Source organism: Mangifera indica, chromosome 2 (genome assembly GCF_011075055.1).
Source record: "Mangifera indica cultivar Alphonso chromosome 2, CATAS_Mindica_2.1, whole genome shotgun sequence".
NCBI lineage: Eukaryota > Viridiplantae > Streptophyta > Magnoliopsida > Sapindales > Anacardiaceae > Mangifera > Mangifera indica.
This window is the reverse complement of record NC_058138.1, coordinates 8835509-8853190: the sequence shown is the minus strand read 5'-3', so window position 1 is coordinate 8853190 and position 17682 is coordinate 8835509. Positions and strand designations below refer to the sequence as shown.

Genomic DNA, 17682 nt, shown 5'->3' with positions numbered 1-17682 from the left:
AAAATGTGCATTGATATATCCTAAAGCGGTGAAACTCGAAAAAACCTATAATTTCAATTATAATGCGCCCACAATGTTTAATATGAAAATGCGCCCTAATAAATAAATATGAAAATGCCTTTATAATGTAAAATATCCAAAAACCCCCCATATTTATCCTAAATTACATTTAACCCCCCATACTTGTCAAACATTGCATTTAACCCCCATATTATGACATAAAAACTAGACTTAACAAATAAAATTAAGTTTTAGGCTAAGATTGGCATAAATACCTTTTTTTGATAAATAGTATTTTTTCGAGTCGAATTTAGAAATACGAACTTCTTTCATCCGAACGAATCCCTACTAATTGATGTTGAAAAAAAATGAAAGTGAGAGTGAGTGTTTGAGTGATATGAGAAATGTGTGTAAATAAAATGAGTGAGGAGGGTTTATATAGATGAGGGGAAGGGTAATTTTGACATTTTAGAAAAAGTGTGAAATAAATAAATAAATATGAAAATGCCTTTATAATGTAAAATATCCAAAAACCCCCTATATTTATCTAAAATTATTTTAACCCCTATAGTGAGTGAGGAGAGTTATATAAATGAAGGGAAGGGTAATTTTGACATTTTAGAAAAAGTTTGAAATAAATAAATAAATATCAAAATGCCTTTATAATGTAAAATATCTAAAAATCCCTCATATTTATCTAAAATTACATTAAACCTCCATAGTAAGTGGGAGAGTTATATAAATATGAAGGGAAGGGTAATTTTGGTATTAAAAAAAGTCATAGGCGTTTTTTTTTTGGAATAGTGATTTTGGACATTTTTGCTTAATGGGAGGGCATTTTGGCCATTTTTTAAAATTTCCCTTATTTAGAGTATGACATGACTTATTTTATGTGGTTTAGAGTGAATTAAGGGTTAGAATGAATTATTTTATTAAAAACCTATGTACACATATATTTTGTCGCCACTTACTCCCTATATAAAATGGTCATGCTTTGTAAAAAGGGGTTGTTTTCTTTTGAATGAAAATTTGAAGAAGCTTTGTTGGCTCTTTTTCTCATTTCCTTTATCCAATCATTCTTGGTGGAAGATTGGTGGTAGAAGACCTTAAGGTTGGTGGAACTTTCCTTTATGCCTTGGTTACATTTTATGTTTCCTTAGAAATCCAAATTGGAGTGTGTATGTGTGTTAATTTTGATTATGACAGAGAGTTACAGCATAATTACCATTTTTTTCACTGTATTCTACTTGTAACTTGATTGCCTTACTCTACACCAATTGTGTACGTCCATAGCTTGAAAGAAAGTTCATTGTGTTGTGATTATGATGAAATGAGTTCGGTTGAATTTGGAGTTGATTTGGTTAGTTAAATTGCAAGAACAAAAAAATTGCTCAAACCATATGAACAGTGAAAACAATTTTTGATTTTTGGTTTCTTGTTGCATGTTTGGATGAATATGCACTAGTAACACCCTTTTTCAGATACATACCCTTGATGGGAATATACCAAAAAAGACATGCACAACTGAACTTATTTGAAAACATTAATGCATAATCATAAATATAAATTATGCAAGAAGGTAATGTAATGAAAATAACTACTTTATTTAATAAAGCCCATGAAAAGAAAAATATTTGGAAATTATTGATGAAAGCAATTGTATAGAACATCAAGAGTCATTGTCTTTGAAAATAGTAATAATAACAAAAATAACACTAATAAATAAGAGTTTGATTAAGCTGAAGTGCCAAATGCCCCTCTTTTTCGCATAGCTACTCACCCCGCTACTCACTTTTACCTATAAAACATATGAAAGGAAACGTTAAGTAAAACTCAATAAGTGGTCGCCTTTCGACACCTAAAACTAATATGAATAAATTGATCCTAAAATTTACATTCTATCTGTAGATTGAATATTGTCACACTATGGTATCTCAATGCCCTAACATAGATCATCCATGAAAAACTAGGATGACCCAAGCTAGAATTGACATATCTAATACCCTAGAGAAAGCTACTATTGTGCCTTATGAATATGCCAAATGGCTTATTGGGCCAACTAACTAGGACATCCTAATCACATGTAGAAATCTCCAATAGTAATTTTTTCCCTTACCATATAAGCTGATTGAAACTACTGACTAACCATCTAAAGATGACTCTACCTCAAGTACATATATGGTGCATCTCTTTAATCATGTGAGGAAATATCTAAAAGCCACATCCTTACCATGCACACTTGAACTGAACTAGATGGCTATACACCTAAGTGTTGAGTGTATGATATATCTCATAGGTATTCGGCCTTATCACTTTCACGATGATCATCACTTATGCACATAGTTGGTAACTATCTAAATGTGTGATACTAGCCTTAAGGATGTTGACTTTTGACTTGTATTCAACTCGATCTAAGCTTGTGTTGTCGTCCACATTGTTGAGCACCTAATCTATGCTTTTATTAAATTTTTTGTCCTTTGATGACTCTTTGTTCTTTTTATTTAACTCTCCCCTTCTATACACATAACCTAGGGGTATAATCATCTTTTGTCTTTGTCTAGGGGTATGATCATGTTCTTTTCTATCCACACTCGTGTACTTTCTAACCCATATATATAAGTGTGTGGCACTTGTCATACGATCTTGCATAGAACAGGTGCACACAAGGAGTTAACCTTTACATACCCCTATGCACAGGGATCTATGTGTCTTTTGCTTTACGTCATCCACTTCTGGAAAGCCATAAATGGGCATGTGTCCCATGCCACATAACTGTGCATACCTCCCTTTCGAACAAGCATAGGATTCCCAGACTTTTGAAATTTATAGAATGACACACGGATGTGTATAGGACCATACACAACCATGTGTCGTGATTTGAAAATCCATCCTAAGGGTTTCTATGCTATACAGACGTAACAAAAGCACTAAAACCACACTAGCAAGTTCCAGCCATGTCTCTAAAGAATCCTAAACAAGGATACACATTGGAAAACATGCAATACAATATGTACTCGATCACTTCTAGGGCACTATCTTATTATCAAGCCAACACATATTACATCCATGCCAAAATCATGTTGTTACTATTCTTTGATATGTATACATCAATCAAACAGCCTATTTTGCACCTAATCTCTTAATATCCATCACACACATGCAAGGACATACACCTATATCATAGCTTATATGAATATAAACCCTAGTTTTTACCAATTCTATACACTCAAGAGACTAGGCATGCATATGGCTCATCATGATAGCATATGAAATCAAATACATCATTTAAATCATCACTATCATGTCTAAACAACCTTAGATCATGTGTATAACACCAAAAACTTCTAAGATTTCATGATCAAACAAGGGAAGTCATGCCAGTTACTTGGATTCTAGCAAAGATGTTTCCCTTGCGTGACTACAATGATCTCGATGATCAACATCGGCTCTTCAAGGGATGAAATTTCTCCCCCTCTCTCTCACTCTCTACTTTATGTGGCTATGAATGATACTTTAAGAGAATTGGGGTTATTGTGCTTTCATTTTATATTCTAGGATGTGATACACAGGCACGTACAGGCCATACACGGCCATATATTTAGTTGCATAACTAAAGAAATTTCCTATTTTGCCTCAATCATAATCCGATCCACTAATTTGACTTTCTGCTAACCATACACGGTCATGTATGCCCCTATACATAGGTGTGTACACCTGAAAATTATTAATCACCGAATTTAAAATTAGAAAAAAGACTGTAATGTACTTGAGCTTCCTTGTGGGTATTACAAAGAGTTAAAGCTTTTAAAAGGAGAATGATTGTGCATTAGAGTTGTATCAAGCATTCACTTGTGGCATGAACAATCAAAGTTGACAATTGGGAGCTCTGATTAAGGTTGGCATTTAGCTAGAGATCTCAACACTGACCATTCTAGCTAAAAATCTCGACAGTTCACCTACATTTTTCAAAAGAAAAATATCACTTTTAAAGGTCAACAACAACTTTTTCAAACTCAATGGATCTATTGTGTTTTATAGTCGTTTCTTTCAATAAATTGAGCTCATTTGAAGTGAAGAAATGCTAGAAACCATATTGATACGTCCTCAAGCAAAAATTCTTCAAAGTTTACTTATCTTTTCTCACTTAATGTAAATTCTTGAGAGAATTTTTTATACTTAGCTTATGTACTTAGTCTTTGAGAGATAATTACACACAATTTTTATTGGACGTTATTATAGGTTATCATTTATTAATCTATTTGCCTTCACAGTTTGTCGCATTAGTAGATTCATAATGTTAAGGGAAATTATAAAAAATAGACAAAAGTAAAGGGGTTTAAGCGAAATTGCCCAAAAAATTCAGATTAAAGCAAAAATGCCCAAGTTTTGTGAAATGTCGAAACTACCCCTATATATAAACAAGGCAAATTTTCATATTTTCCACTGTGAAACTTCCACTGTCACTGTGCAAATCCAAAGAAAAATAGCCAACTTCCCCACTGTCCACTGTCATCCCACTGTCAAGCTGATTTTCGACGATTTTCTTGCTTTTCGACGACCGAAAATGGTCAAGAACGTTAGTATATCTTCCGTAATCATGTTTGAATCATGTTATTGTTCATATTATTGAGATTTGAGTGAGATTTTGCAGTTTGAAACTTTAGGGTTTCGATTTTGAACAATGCTTAATATGTTTTGATTCTTGGTTGTTTTTGTTGAATTTATTGAGGGGTTTTGTGTTATAGCCTATGTACATTCAATTTATGTTGAAATTGGAGGCCAAAATGACCGATTTTTGGCCGAAAAATGCATCCGAAGCATTCGACATTCTGACAGTTTCCCACTATCACGAAGAACACTCCCACTGTGACAGTGGGTTAGAGGGGTTAAGCGTCTTTTTTAAAACATTAGGGATCTGGTCGTTATAGTTTAGTCCACTGTAGGCGTTTCTGAAATTTGCCATGTAACAGTGGGCTGCTAGCATGGGTTAGGTGAAAATTAACTATTTTGAAACTGCAGGGGCCGTAATAGATTCAAAAATTAATGAGGCGCAAGGGATAAATATTGGACCTGTTTGTAATAGAAATTTTCTCAGGGGGTAAATTGATATTTTCACATCTATGGTTTCTCGACGTGTAGTTTTCGAATTTTATATCTGTTTTTTCTGTTTTAAGATTTTTCAACATGTAATTTTCGAATTTGAGATTAAGTTTTTTGATTTTTGTGCCTTTTGGACACATTTTACGATGTAATGACCTCGTATTTTTCAGATTTTCGAAGAATTTTTCGATTGTTGCCATTCTAGGGTATTTCAATTTTTAGAATTCGAATTTCAATTCCGTTTTTTCGAATTTAACTGTTTTACGATATATCGATTCGTATTTTCCAAATTTCTGAAGAATTTTTCGATTGTTGTCATTCTAGGGTATTTAAACTTTTAAAATTCGAATTTCAGTTCCGTTTTTTCAAATTTCACCGTTTTACAATATATCGATTCGTATTTTTCAGATTTTTGAAGAATTTTTTTATTGTTGTCATTCTACGATTTTTCAACTTTTAGAATTCGAATTTCAGTTCCGTTTTTTTGAATTTCATCGTTTTACGATATATCGATTCGTATTTTTCAGATTTTCGAAGAATTTTTTGATTGTTATCATTCTAGGGTTTTTCAACTTTTAGAATTCAAATTTAAGTTCTGTTTTTTTGAATTTCACCGTTTTACGATATATTGACTCGTATTTTTCAGATTTCTGAAGAATTTTTCGATTGTTGGCATTCTAGGGTTTCTCAACTTTTAGAATTCGAATTTCAGTTTCCTTTTTTTGAATTTCACCATTTTACAATAGGGAGAAGGACTATTTCCCACCCAACTTTTGATGCGTTTTCAAGATGCCACCCACGCTAGATGAAAATCCAGTTTTCCCACCCATGACCAAACGGCCGTCCATTTTTTCAGTTAGGAACAGGGGCAAAATCATCATTTACTATTTAAAACATTAAAACTTTAAAATTTAACCGTTTCTCCCTTCAGGTTTCAAAAAGTAATAACCCATCCTCAAAGTTTGAAAACTTTAATTTCACCCCCTAGGGTTTTGCTTCCTTCTCTGGCCACCACCAACGACCGCTGCAATCGATCGATGGGAGATCTCTGACTACAAAGGACGACCCTTCATCGCCCAGATCTGGATGACAAAGCGTCATCCAGATCTGGAAGAACAGACGAACTGGACGATGCGACGAGCGACGAAGGATGACGAAGAGTCGTCCTTTGTCGTCTGGGTGGAGCGACGAAGAGAGACCTCTTCGTAGCACGGTGGTGCGACGAAGAGAGACCTCTTCGTAGCACGGTGGTGCGACGAAGAGATCTCTGTTTCTTCGTCGCATTGTGCGACGAAGAGATCTCCGTCTCTTCGTCGCACCGTGCACCAGGAGAAGGAGATCTCCGTCTTTTCCTTCTTCGGCCACCACTGCCGTCGCACCAGGAGAAGGAGGAAGCAGGTGACTACACCGGAGACGACGTCGGGAGATGAAGTTGAAGAATGGGGGTGAAACTGCTAGTTTTGAAAGTTATGGGGGGCGGCTGTTTTTTTGAAAAATTTGGAAACCCTAGGTTTGGGGGTGAAAATGTTAGTTTTCAAAGTTTAAAAACTTTAGGTAAGGTGAAATGTTAGTTTTTAAAACCTAAGGGGGGTGAAGGAAAACCCTCACATCAATTTTGGGATGAATTTTATAGAGGGGTATTTTTGTCATTTCATATAACAAGGGTAAAATGGACATTTTACCCTTATACAAACAGAAACCATCCACATTAACAGCTCATGGGTGGGAAAACTGGATTTTCATCTGGCGTGTGTGGTATTTTGAGAATGCATCAAAAGTTGGGTGGGAAATAGTCCTTCTCCCTTTACGATATATCAACTCGTATTTTTCAGATTTCTGAAGAATTTTTTTATTGTTGTCATTCTAGGGTTTTTCAACTTTTAGAATTCGAATTTCACCGTTTTACGATATATCGATTCGTATTTTTTAGATTTTCGAAGAATTTTTCGGTTGTTGTCATTCTAGGGTTTTTCAACTTTTAGAATTCGAATTTCAGTTTCGTTTTTTTGAATTTCACTGTTTTACGATATATCAACTCGTATTTTTCAGATTTTTGAAGAATTTTTTTATTGTTGTCATTCTAGGGTATTTCAACTTTTAGAATTCGAATTTTAATTTCGTTTTTTCGAATTTCACCATTTTACGATATATCGACTCGTATTATTCAGATTTTTGACTGATGTTTTGATTTTTAACATTCTATGGTATTTTAACGTATAAAATTTGAATTTCAGTTTCGTTTTTTCCTTTTAACTGTTTTACATATGTCTATTTATGAATGACTAACTAATTTTGTAAATTTTTACAAGATATTTCTCGCAAAAGAAAACATGTTGAAAGCGAGCTGCAAATCCCCGATGAGTCCATACACTTTTGAACAAATCTGATATGTCGTGTACGACGCACAACATTATCTAGGATTACATCTACACTGACCTCGGAGCAATTACGACTATTTGAGAGGACATGTTTCAAGTATCTTCTTTGTTTACATGAGACCAAATTCTCTGAGATATTGGTTCATTCATTTCTACTACGGTAGCTACAACGATTCTCTGCCAGAGACGAGTTTTGGTTTCGGATTAGCGGGGTTGATGTTCATTTTAGCTCGTTTGAGTTTGCTTTGGTGACGAGTCTTTCGTTTAGCCGACGCATTGATATCTCTTCATATATTCCTCGCTTCTCCAGACATAGGATCAGAGATACGTACTTTCGAGGTTGTCTGAAGGTGCAATATCATGACCTAGAGCATGTTTTCTTGTCAAGACCATGGGGGGATGACGATATTGACACTGTCAAGATAACCTTATTGTATGTTCTTCACATGGTTTTGTTAGGGAATGATTAACTAAAGAAGGTGTCTTCAGAGTATTTACAGTTGGTTGATCATCTGGACGGGTTTAATTCCTACCCTTGGGGTGTCCCCGTATGACAGATGACATACGAGTCTATGTCATAAGCGAGTAACAGAGTGTGCTCCGGACGGATGCCTGAGATGCGTAGATACGACCTCTACGGATTTCCTTTGCATTTCAGGTTAGTTTTAATTTATTGATTATATATATTAATTGGAAAAAATATGAATTGATTTATTTAAATCGTAAATGATTATATTGCAGTATTGGATATATGAGACTTTGGACACGTTATACGATTGGATTGACCTTGTCGATCCCTATGTGTCCCCATGGATGTCCCTCGCTTTATATCGAGCAACGTGATTCCCTCACCTCTGGACAGACTCCACAATGTGATTCCCTCGCTTTATATAGAGCGACGGATGTCCCTCAGCAGAGACTAGGCTCCGGTGACTGTGGTGTGTTTATGTTACGTTTTTTTGAGTGTTTGACGTTGTCACGAAGCGTCGATTTTCCCCGAGAGTCGTCTACCTCTATGCGTCGATGTTTAACATCGCAGTTGTATTTTCACTATATCGAGTAGCTCACGAATGTATATTTAGTTAGCTCATTGTTTATTTATCATTCTTCATATGTTCGTATGTATATATTTATTGTATGTGCATATGTGTACGATATACTTTATCTGTCATTATATATAGATATGTATTTGATTTCATTTTATATGTGATTTGAGTGATGTTACTATCAAGCATGAGTTGATATATCCTAAAATGATGAAATTCAAAAAAACAAAGATAAAATTCGAATTTTATACGTTGAAATACGATAGAATATTAAAAATGGAAAAATAAGTCAAAAATCTGAAAATACGAGTCGATATATCGTAAAACGGTGAAATTCAAAAAAACGAAACCAAAATTCGAATTCTAAAAGTTGAAAAACCCTAGAATGACAACAATCAAAAAATTCTTCAGAAATCTGAAAAATACGAGTCGATATATCGTAAAACAGTGAAATTTGAAAAAACGGAACTGAAATTTGAATTCTAAAAGTTGAAAAACCCTAGAATGACAACAATCGAAAAATTCTTCAAAAATCTGAAAATACGAGTCGATATATTGTAAAACGGTGAAATTTGAAAAAACGGAACTGAAATTCTAATTCTAAAAGTTGAAAAACCGTAGAATTGTAACAATCAAAAAATTCTTCTGAAATCTTAAAAATACGAGTTGATATATCATAAAACGGTAAAATTCGAAAAAACGGAACTGAAATTCGAATTCTAAAAGTTGAAAAACCCTAGAATGACATCAATCGAAAAATTCTTCGAAAATCTGAAAAATACGAGTCGATATATCAAAATGCCCCCTAAATTTTAATAACATTTCATTTGACCCCTCAATTATCTATTCCTAAAATTTCATTGAGAAATTTATAATGCTCTTATAATGTTTAATATCAAAATACCCCCTAATTTTAATAAAATTTTATTTAACCCCTTATAGTGAGTAAGGAGGTTTATATAAATGAAGGGAAGGATAATTTTGATATTTTGGAAAAAGTCATGGGCATTTTTGTTAAGAATAGTAAATTTGGGCATTTTTGTTTGAAAATAGTGATTTTGAGCATTTTTGCTTAATAGAAGGGTATTTTGGCCATTTTTTATAATTTCCCTAATTTTAATCTGAGTCGTACGTAGCCTTACATATTGAAATTTCTTGTTTGTATCCAAGGAGCACAAATAATTCCTGGCCATAGAAAGATTCCCCTTAATTATTAATTGATGTGAAGCCACTAATAATATCATAATATGTTTCGTTATCCTTCGTTGACAAATGAGTTGATAAACAATTGAGATTGTTATCATATATATAAAATATTATTAAAATTATTTTAAAATATCGATCATTAATTTATTATTTGGATGCTTGTGCCTATCATTATTCTTTTATTTGATTCCTCTAGAAATGCTCCTCTAACATAAATAGTTGAAAAACAGTCTTAAGGAAAGTAAGGAGAAAACAAAATGAAGGGTGAACTCTCAGCAGAAACGACGGTTGGCGTGGCAGCGAGTGCGATGTGGGAGGTCTACAAGGGGCTGGAGCTGGGAAGACTTGTGGATAAATTGTTACCAGATCTTCTCGGAAAAGTCGAAGTTATTGAAGGCGATGGTGGTGTTGGCACCATTGTCAAGCTTACATTTCCCCCAGGTATTTAACCTTTTTTTCTAATTAAAAACTATTTATTCCAAGTTCCCAGCTCAGATTTATATGTTACAGTCTAATTTCGTCCTAACAAAAAAGAGTAAGACTGTTTGTCAATTAATTGGGGTATTTGATATTAAATTAAATGCTAACATGGTTAACAATGTTAATTTCAATAATTAATGTTGCTTTTTTCGAGGGGTGTTTATAAAGGAACTCCTGGAGCTGGTTATATGAAAGAAATATTCAAAACGATTGACGAAGAAAAGCGGGTGAAGGAAACAGAGACGATTGAAGGAGGGTTTAAAGCACTTGGATTCGAATACTATAAGATTCGGTTGGAAATTATTGAGAAAAATGGTGAGTCAAGTATTATAAAATCTTCAGTTCAGTATGAGGTTGATGATAAATTAGCCAATCTTGCTTCTGAAGTGACCACCAAGCCTCTGGAAATAATGGCAGAAGCCATTGGGAAATACCTCAGGGACCAGAAAGCCTCTGCCTAGAATGTTTGACATCAATTCTGACTTACAAGATGTCTATCGAAATAATGCCTAGATTGTAACCGTTTAGCTACGTAGAACATATTCATTTTGTGTTTTGATGGCAACATTTTGAACACATTATGGTTATCATAGATTAATTGCATTATATTTTGCTGGTCATGAGTTTCAATTTGAATAATGCAGATACAAATTTTTTTTTTAATATATCAATTGCATGCATACTCGGATTTTAATTAACAATTAATTTATATTTTTATTCATATTAAAACATGAAGAATTGTGAGTAAAATTGTATGCTTGTACTGATAAAGAATTTCACAATTTATGCAAATACAATACCATCCCATAAGGAGTCATGATATCCTACGGAAAAAAGGAATAAATGAACTACAATCAATCACAATCAAATAAGGACATATATATATACACATAATCAAATGTATATTCATTTGCTGATTGTGATATCAAGTATCACCCAGATAAAGGTAATGTTGTGGCAGATGCACTAAGTAGGAAGGTGGTTTTGTTTCAACTTACTATTTGTAGGGAGTTACAACAAGATTTGGCTAGAAAATAAATAGAGTTGGTTATTGGGTTGATAGCTAGATTGAGGATTAAGTAGACTTTCCTAGATAAGATCCTTGTAGCACAATTGGTAGATGAAACAGAGAGTTGCCAAGGATATTAAGGTAGAGTTTAGCATGGTTGGAGATGTGTTGAGGTTTTGTAATCGGTTTATGTTTCCAATAATGATGATTTGAGGCGTAAGATCCTTATGAAGGCTTATATTTCCTTTTACACTGCTCACCTTGAGAGTATAAAGATGTATCAAGACCAGAGGAGGTCATTTTGGTTATTTGGCATGGAAAAAGATGTTATAGGTTTTGTTGCTAAGTGTTTGTTGCGTCAGCAGGTTAAGGCTAAACATCAAAGACCATTCTGGTTGTTATAGCCTCTAAGTATTCTTGAGTGAAAATGGGAGCATGTTTTTATAGACGTTGTGGTTGGATTGTCAAAGGTCAGAGGTGGACTTAATGCACTGTGGGTGATTATGGACTGTTCGACCAAGTCAACTTATTTTATTTCAGTCAAGGACAACACAAGTTCTAATCAATTTATGTAAGGGAAATTATGAGGTTCCATGGTGTGCCCAAGACCATAGCATCAAACAAAGACATGAGATTTGTTTTAGCATTTTGGCAAAGCTTGCAGAGGTTTATATGTATTAGATTGGCATTTAGCACCGCCTATCATCCTCAAATTGATAGGCAAATTGAGAAGGCAAACCAGATGATCGAGAACATGCTAAAAACATGTTGTATGGATCAATGAGCAATTTGGATTAATATGTTGCCTTTGATGGAGTTGTGCATAATAATAGTCATCAAGCAACCATTTGGATGGCTCTGTATGAGGCACATCATGGAAGAAAGTGCATGTCACCTCACCATTGGGATGAGATAGGCAAGAGAAGCCTTGGCAAAAGCTTTAGGATTAGAGAAGACCTAGAAAATGATTGAAGATGTAAAATTGATCAAAGAGAGGATGAAACAAGCTTAGGATTGTTAGAAAGAGTTATGCAGATATAAACTGTATAACCAATTTTAACGGCTACCCATATATATATATATATATATATATATATATATATATATATATATATATATATATATATATATATATGCAATCACATATATCCATTAATAAGAAAGATATATATATTCCCATGAGTATATACTATCTATCAGATAGAGGTCTAGGCACATCAATACAATAACTACGTATATACATATAAGAACCAAAATGTGTATATATATATATACACATACACACATATGCACTTGTATACGTCAAAGAGATATATATATATACACATAAAGTCACATATACATACATATATGCACATATAGACCAAAAAAAACATATAAATCGATAAAAATGTGATGCCCTCCTCCCATAGCCTCATGTCTCGCTAGTGATTCCCAGGAACCTTTGCTACAACTTTTTACCTGTAAAATATTAAATTAAATGGAATAAGTGACCACGGCTCAATAAGAAAATGATACTCAATACTCAAAGCATTTCATACCAGTACTAATCTCTTCAATATTCAGCGTGTCTGGGCTATTCATATACAAAATAATTTACACAAAACATGCATTAACCACATATCATAATTCTCTTCATTCACACATTTATTACTTTTCTTACTATACAAATATGATTCACTCGTTATGATTTATGCATGTATGAGTGTCATGACTTTTCTATTTTCTGATCGTACATTTTTCTCAACTCTTTATCAGCCACTAAGTTTGCATACATGATTCTAATACAAATGACTTTCATAAAATATTTGCTATTTCTTTTTTTTTTTTTGTTTGCCAAATATTTTATTGACCGGTCTAGAATACATAGGATAATACTCATAGTCACCATACAAGGTACAATCCTCTCTTACATGCATATTTCACTATTTTTTTTTTTTTTTTTTGCTATCCACACAGTACAACATACATCTTTCTTTGTTGTCCACACAGTACAACAAATATCTTTCTTTGTTGTCCACACAGTGCAACTAATATCTTTCTTTGTTGTCCACACAGTACAACCGATATCTTTCTTTGCTGTCCATACAGTACAGCTCGCGTGTAAAAATTTTAAGTATGCTTTCTGCTTTCCTGTATCATATGAGTCATTATAAAACCAAAAACACTTGTTTTCCATTCTCCGAAAACATGTATAACTTAGAAAATGTTTTTCCTTTTTCTTTATTTTTTTGAAATCATGCATATACTATGATTTCTCATGTATACATGTATAACCATAAGATGAAATATGCCCATTCATTGTTTTTCCTTATTCTTTTCAAGCCTCATCTAGTATCAGATTATTTTCTCATGCATTTACATATATCTCATGCATTTCATATGAATAGACATATTTATTATAATGGTTTTTACACATATCATGCACATAATTAAGCAAAATTAACCTATATCACATAAAATAGCACTTTTATCCTTATGGTCAAAAGTTATATGCCTACCCTTAGTGCAAATTATTTCATCAATTCATCGTTTCTCACATACTCAATACACAAAATCAACTAAGCTAACTCTAGGAATAAGAAATGTCTAAAATACCCTTATGACAAAAAAATTATATCATAAGTCCTAATGAATTTTTTTTATTCTTTTAAGCATAAATCACCTTAATTCTATACCCTACACACTTATACAAGTAAAGGTTATTTAAACAACCTAACTCAAATTACTTCAAGTATGTAAAACATGAAATTCTTACATTTTCTTTGCTAATTATGTGATTTAAGTCTATCATCCTTCTTTTCTTCTTCCTAGCAACCTTAATCAACCAACAACATAATCATCCATCAAAACTCTAAACTTGACATTTTTTAAAAATTAAACTTTTTACCTTAGAACTTACCAGAATTGATAGATCTACACTTTTTATAACTTGAGGCTCTGAAAATTAGGTGGTTTAGCTAGGTTTTTTTGGTGAATTTTGTTTGAAGAAAAATTTTAGTAAAATTATGGAGAATTCTAGACCAAGGAAGAAGAAAATGAATAGTTTGGTTGTTTTATAAGCATTTTGAACTAATTTACCCTTAAACTTCTCCAAAAATGACTATTTTATCCTTAGTCAATTACCAAAAATCCTTAGCACCATTATATAATTTCAAGTGTGCCATTAAATTTACATTCCCACTTTGTCTTTTAAATCCTTCTAAAATGACCATTTTACCCTCTTTGAAAATTATTACTCATTTAGTAGTTTTAAATAATTTTTTTTACAATTTCTTTAAACAACAAGCTATAAAATTAATTCTAGGGGTAATTTTGAAAGTAGAGTTTACTAGCATACTTGAATGCAGGTGTTACATTTCTTCCCCCTTAAAAGAATGTTGTCTTCGAAATTTAGACAAATAGGTTGGGAAATCTCTCTCTCATTTGTTGCTCAACCTCTTATATGACTTCTTCCACCTTATGATTCTTCCATAATACTTTCACTAATGGAATTGTCTTATTTTGGAGCTCTTTTATTTTTTGGTCAAGTAGTTGCACTGGTTACTCCTCATAAGCTAAATATTGTTTTAATTCTACATCATCTGATTTGAATACATGTAAAGCATCGCTGATGTACTTTCTCAGCAAAGAAATATGAAATACATTATGAACTAGATTTATACTGGGTAGAAGTGCAAGTCTATAAGCCACCTTGCCCATTCTTTCTAAAATTTCAAATGGGCCAATAAATCTTAGAGCAAGTTTCCTTTTTCTTACAAATCTCATCATGTGCTTGTAAGGGGCTACTTTTACAAAAACTTTGTCACCCAGTTGAAACTCTATTTCTTTCCTTTTCAAATCTGTATAGCTCTTTTGTCTGTCCTGAGCTTGCTTCAATCTAGTCTTGATAGTCTTTATGTCTTCCACCATCCTTTGGGTTAACTCAAGCCCAAGAACTTAACTCAAATCATCTCGCTCTCCTATGTCATCCCAATGTAATGGGGATCTACACTTTCTTCCATAAAAAGCCTTATATGGTGCCATTTTAATAGTGGACTGGTAGCTATTATTATAAGAAAATTCTATCAATGGAACCATTTCATGCCAGGTCATTTTGTAATCTAAACAACAGGCCCTCAACATATCCTTTAGTATTTGATTCACCCTTTCTATCTGACCATTTTTTTGAGGATGATATGTTATGCTAAATGTTAGCCTAGTACCCAATGCTCTCTGTAAACTATCCCAAAAAGTTGAAAGAAATCTGGGGTCTCTATCCGATATAATAGTTTTGGGTATGCCATGTAATCTCATAATCTCCCGTACATAAATCTAGGCCAGTTGATTTGAAGCAAAACTATCTTTCATTGGAATAAAATGTGCTGATTTAGTCAATCTATCTACAATCACCCATAGTGTATTATAGCCTTTCTGTACTTAAGGTAGGCCAATGATGAAATCCATTGAAATATCTTCCCACTTCTATTCAGGAATACTAAGTGGGTGGAGCAAACTTGAAGGTCTCTAATGCTCGGCTTTAACTTGTTGACATACCACGCACTTGGCTACATAGTCACCAATATCTTTCTTCATACCTATCCACCAATTAGTTTTCTTTAAATCTTGATACATCTTTACTCCCCTAGGGTGGGTAGTGTAAAGTGTATCATATGCTTCACTCATGATTTTCTCTCTCAATTCTAGATCTTGGGGAATACATACCCTATTTTTGAACTTGAGCATGCCATCAATCATTTGAAACTCAGTTGCTTTCCCCTCACATATCTGTTGACTTATTTTCTGGCACCATAGATCTTTTGCTTACTTCTCTATTATTTCATTGAGGAGATTAGGTTGAATTTCCAATCTGGCCACCGACTCCCTATCACCTCAATCTGTTCCCTCTGAAACTTTTCCTACAACTCTATCTGAGTGGTAAGATGAGCTATGACAATTGTTCTACTCAAGGCATCGACTACCACGTTTGCTTTACCTGACTGATATTTAATGTCACAATTATAATCTTTGACTAGCTCCAACCATATTCTTTGTCGCATATTCAAGTCTTTCTGAGTGAAAAAATATTTTAGACTTTTATGGTCGGTATAGATATTACATTTAACTCCATAAAAATAATGCCTCCAAATTTTTAAAGCAAAAATCACTACCGCTAATTCTAAATCATGGGTAGGGTAATGTGTTTCATAATCTTTTAATTGTCGAGAGGTGTACGCTATCACCTTACCCCTTTGCATCAGCACGGCTCCCAAGCCGTTATGTAAGGCATCGTAATAAATATCATAGTTTACACCCTCCTCTGGTAATACTAAAATAGGAATGGTAGTCAACCGCCTTTCTAGCACTTGGAAACTCTTTTCATAAGCATCATGTAACCTCTTATAATTAATAGGTGTGTTACAAAAAAAGGGCAAAAGTTCCCCTATTTTAGAGGGCCCGGGGAGTATTTTTTTTCTTTTTAATTATGCCCTGTAACACTCTCAATTAGCAATTCACATAAACTAGTCCTACCAACCGACTGGATTTTCATCAACTTAATCACAATTAATAAAATAAGTACATAATAATAACCATCAAAAAAAAATTATCACCCATAGAAACTTTACAACTAATTTTCATAACTAGCCATGTATATATATACATATATAGATATAGCTATACACAATCACATATATACATATAAGAAACAAAATGTATACATATCCACCAATATCTACATCAAGTATATATATATATGCATATATACACGTATACATCAAAACATATAAACAAACAAAATTATGGTGCCTTTCTCCCTCAGCTTCATGTCTCACTAGTGTTCCCCGGGAACATTTGCTGTAACTCTTTACCTGTAAAATATTAAATTAAACGGAGTGAGCGACCACGACTCAGTAAGAAAATCATACTCAATACTCAATACTCAAAGTATTTAATACCAGTACTAATCTCTTTCATACTCAGCGTGTCTGAGCTATTTACAACAAAATAATTGACACAGAACACCCATTAAACATATATCATAATTCTTTTCTTTCACCCATTTATTCATTTCCTTACTATACAGATATGATTCACTCGTTATGATTTATACATGTATAAGTGTCATGACTTTTCTATTTTCTGATCGTACATCTTCTCAACTATTTATCAGCCACATAGGCTTGCATGTATGATTCTAATGCAATTGACTTTCATAAAATATTTACTTAATCTTTCTCTTTTCTTTTTTTTTTTCATTGACTGGTCTAAACTACATATGACAGTACTTGTAGTCACCATAAAAGGTACAATTCTCTCTTACACGCATATTTTACTTTTTTTTTTCTTTGCTGTCCATACAATACAACTAATATTTTTTCTTTGTTGTCCACACAGTACAACTAATATTTTTCTTTGCTGTCCACACAGTACAACCGATATTGTTCTTTGTTATCCACACAGTACAGCTCGGGTGTAAGGATTT

The 17682-nt window shown here is 33.3% G+C and overlaps 1 protein-coding gene across 1 annotated transcript; it reads left to right on the top strand.

Annotated features, from left to right (window-relative positions):
- The first annotated feature begins 9898 nt into the window (after positions 1-9898).
- Positions 9899-10840, top strand: LOC123205902 (norbelladine synthase-like). The gene is made up of 2 exons (XM_044622965.1): positions 9899-10171; positions 10379-10840. The coding sequence occupies exons 1-2, from the start codon at positions 9988-9990 to the stop codon at positions 10669-10671; spliced, it is 477 nt and encodes a 158-aa protein (XP_044478900.1). The 5' UTR covers positions 9899-9987; the 3' UTR covers positions 10672-10840.
- Positions 10841-17682: the final 6842 nt, after the last annotated feature.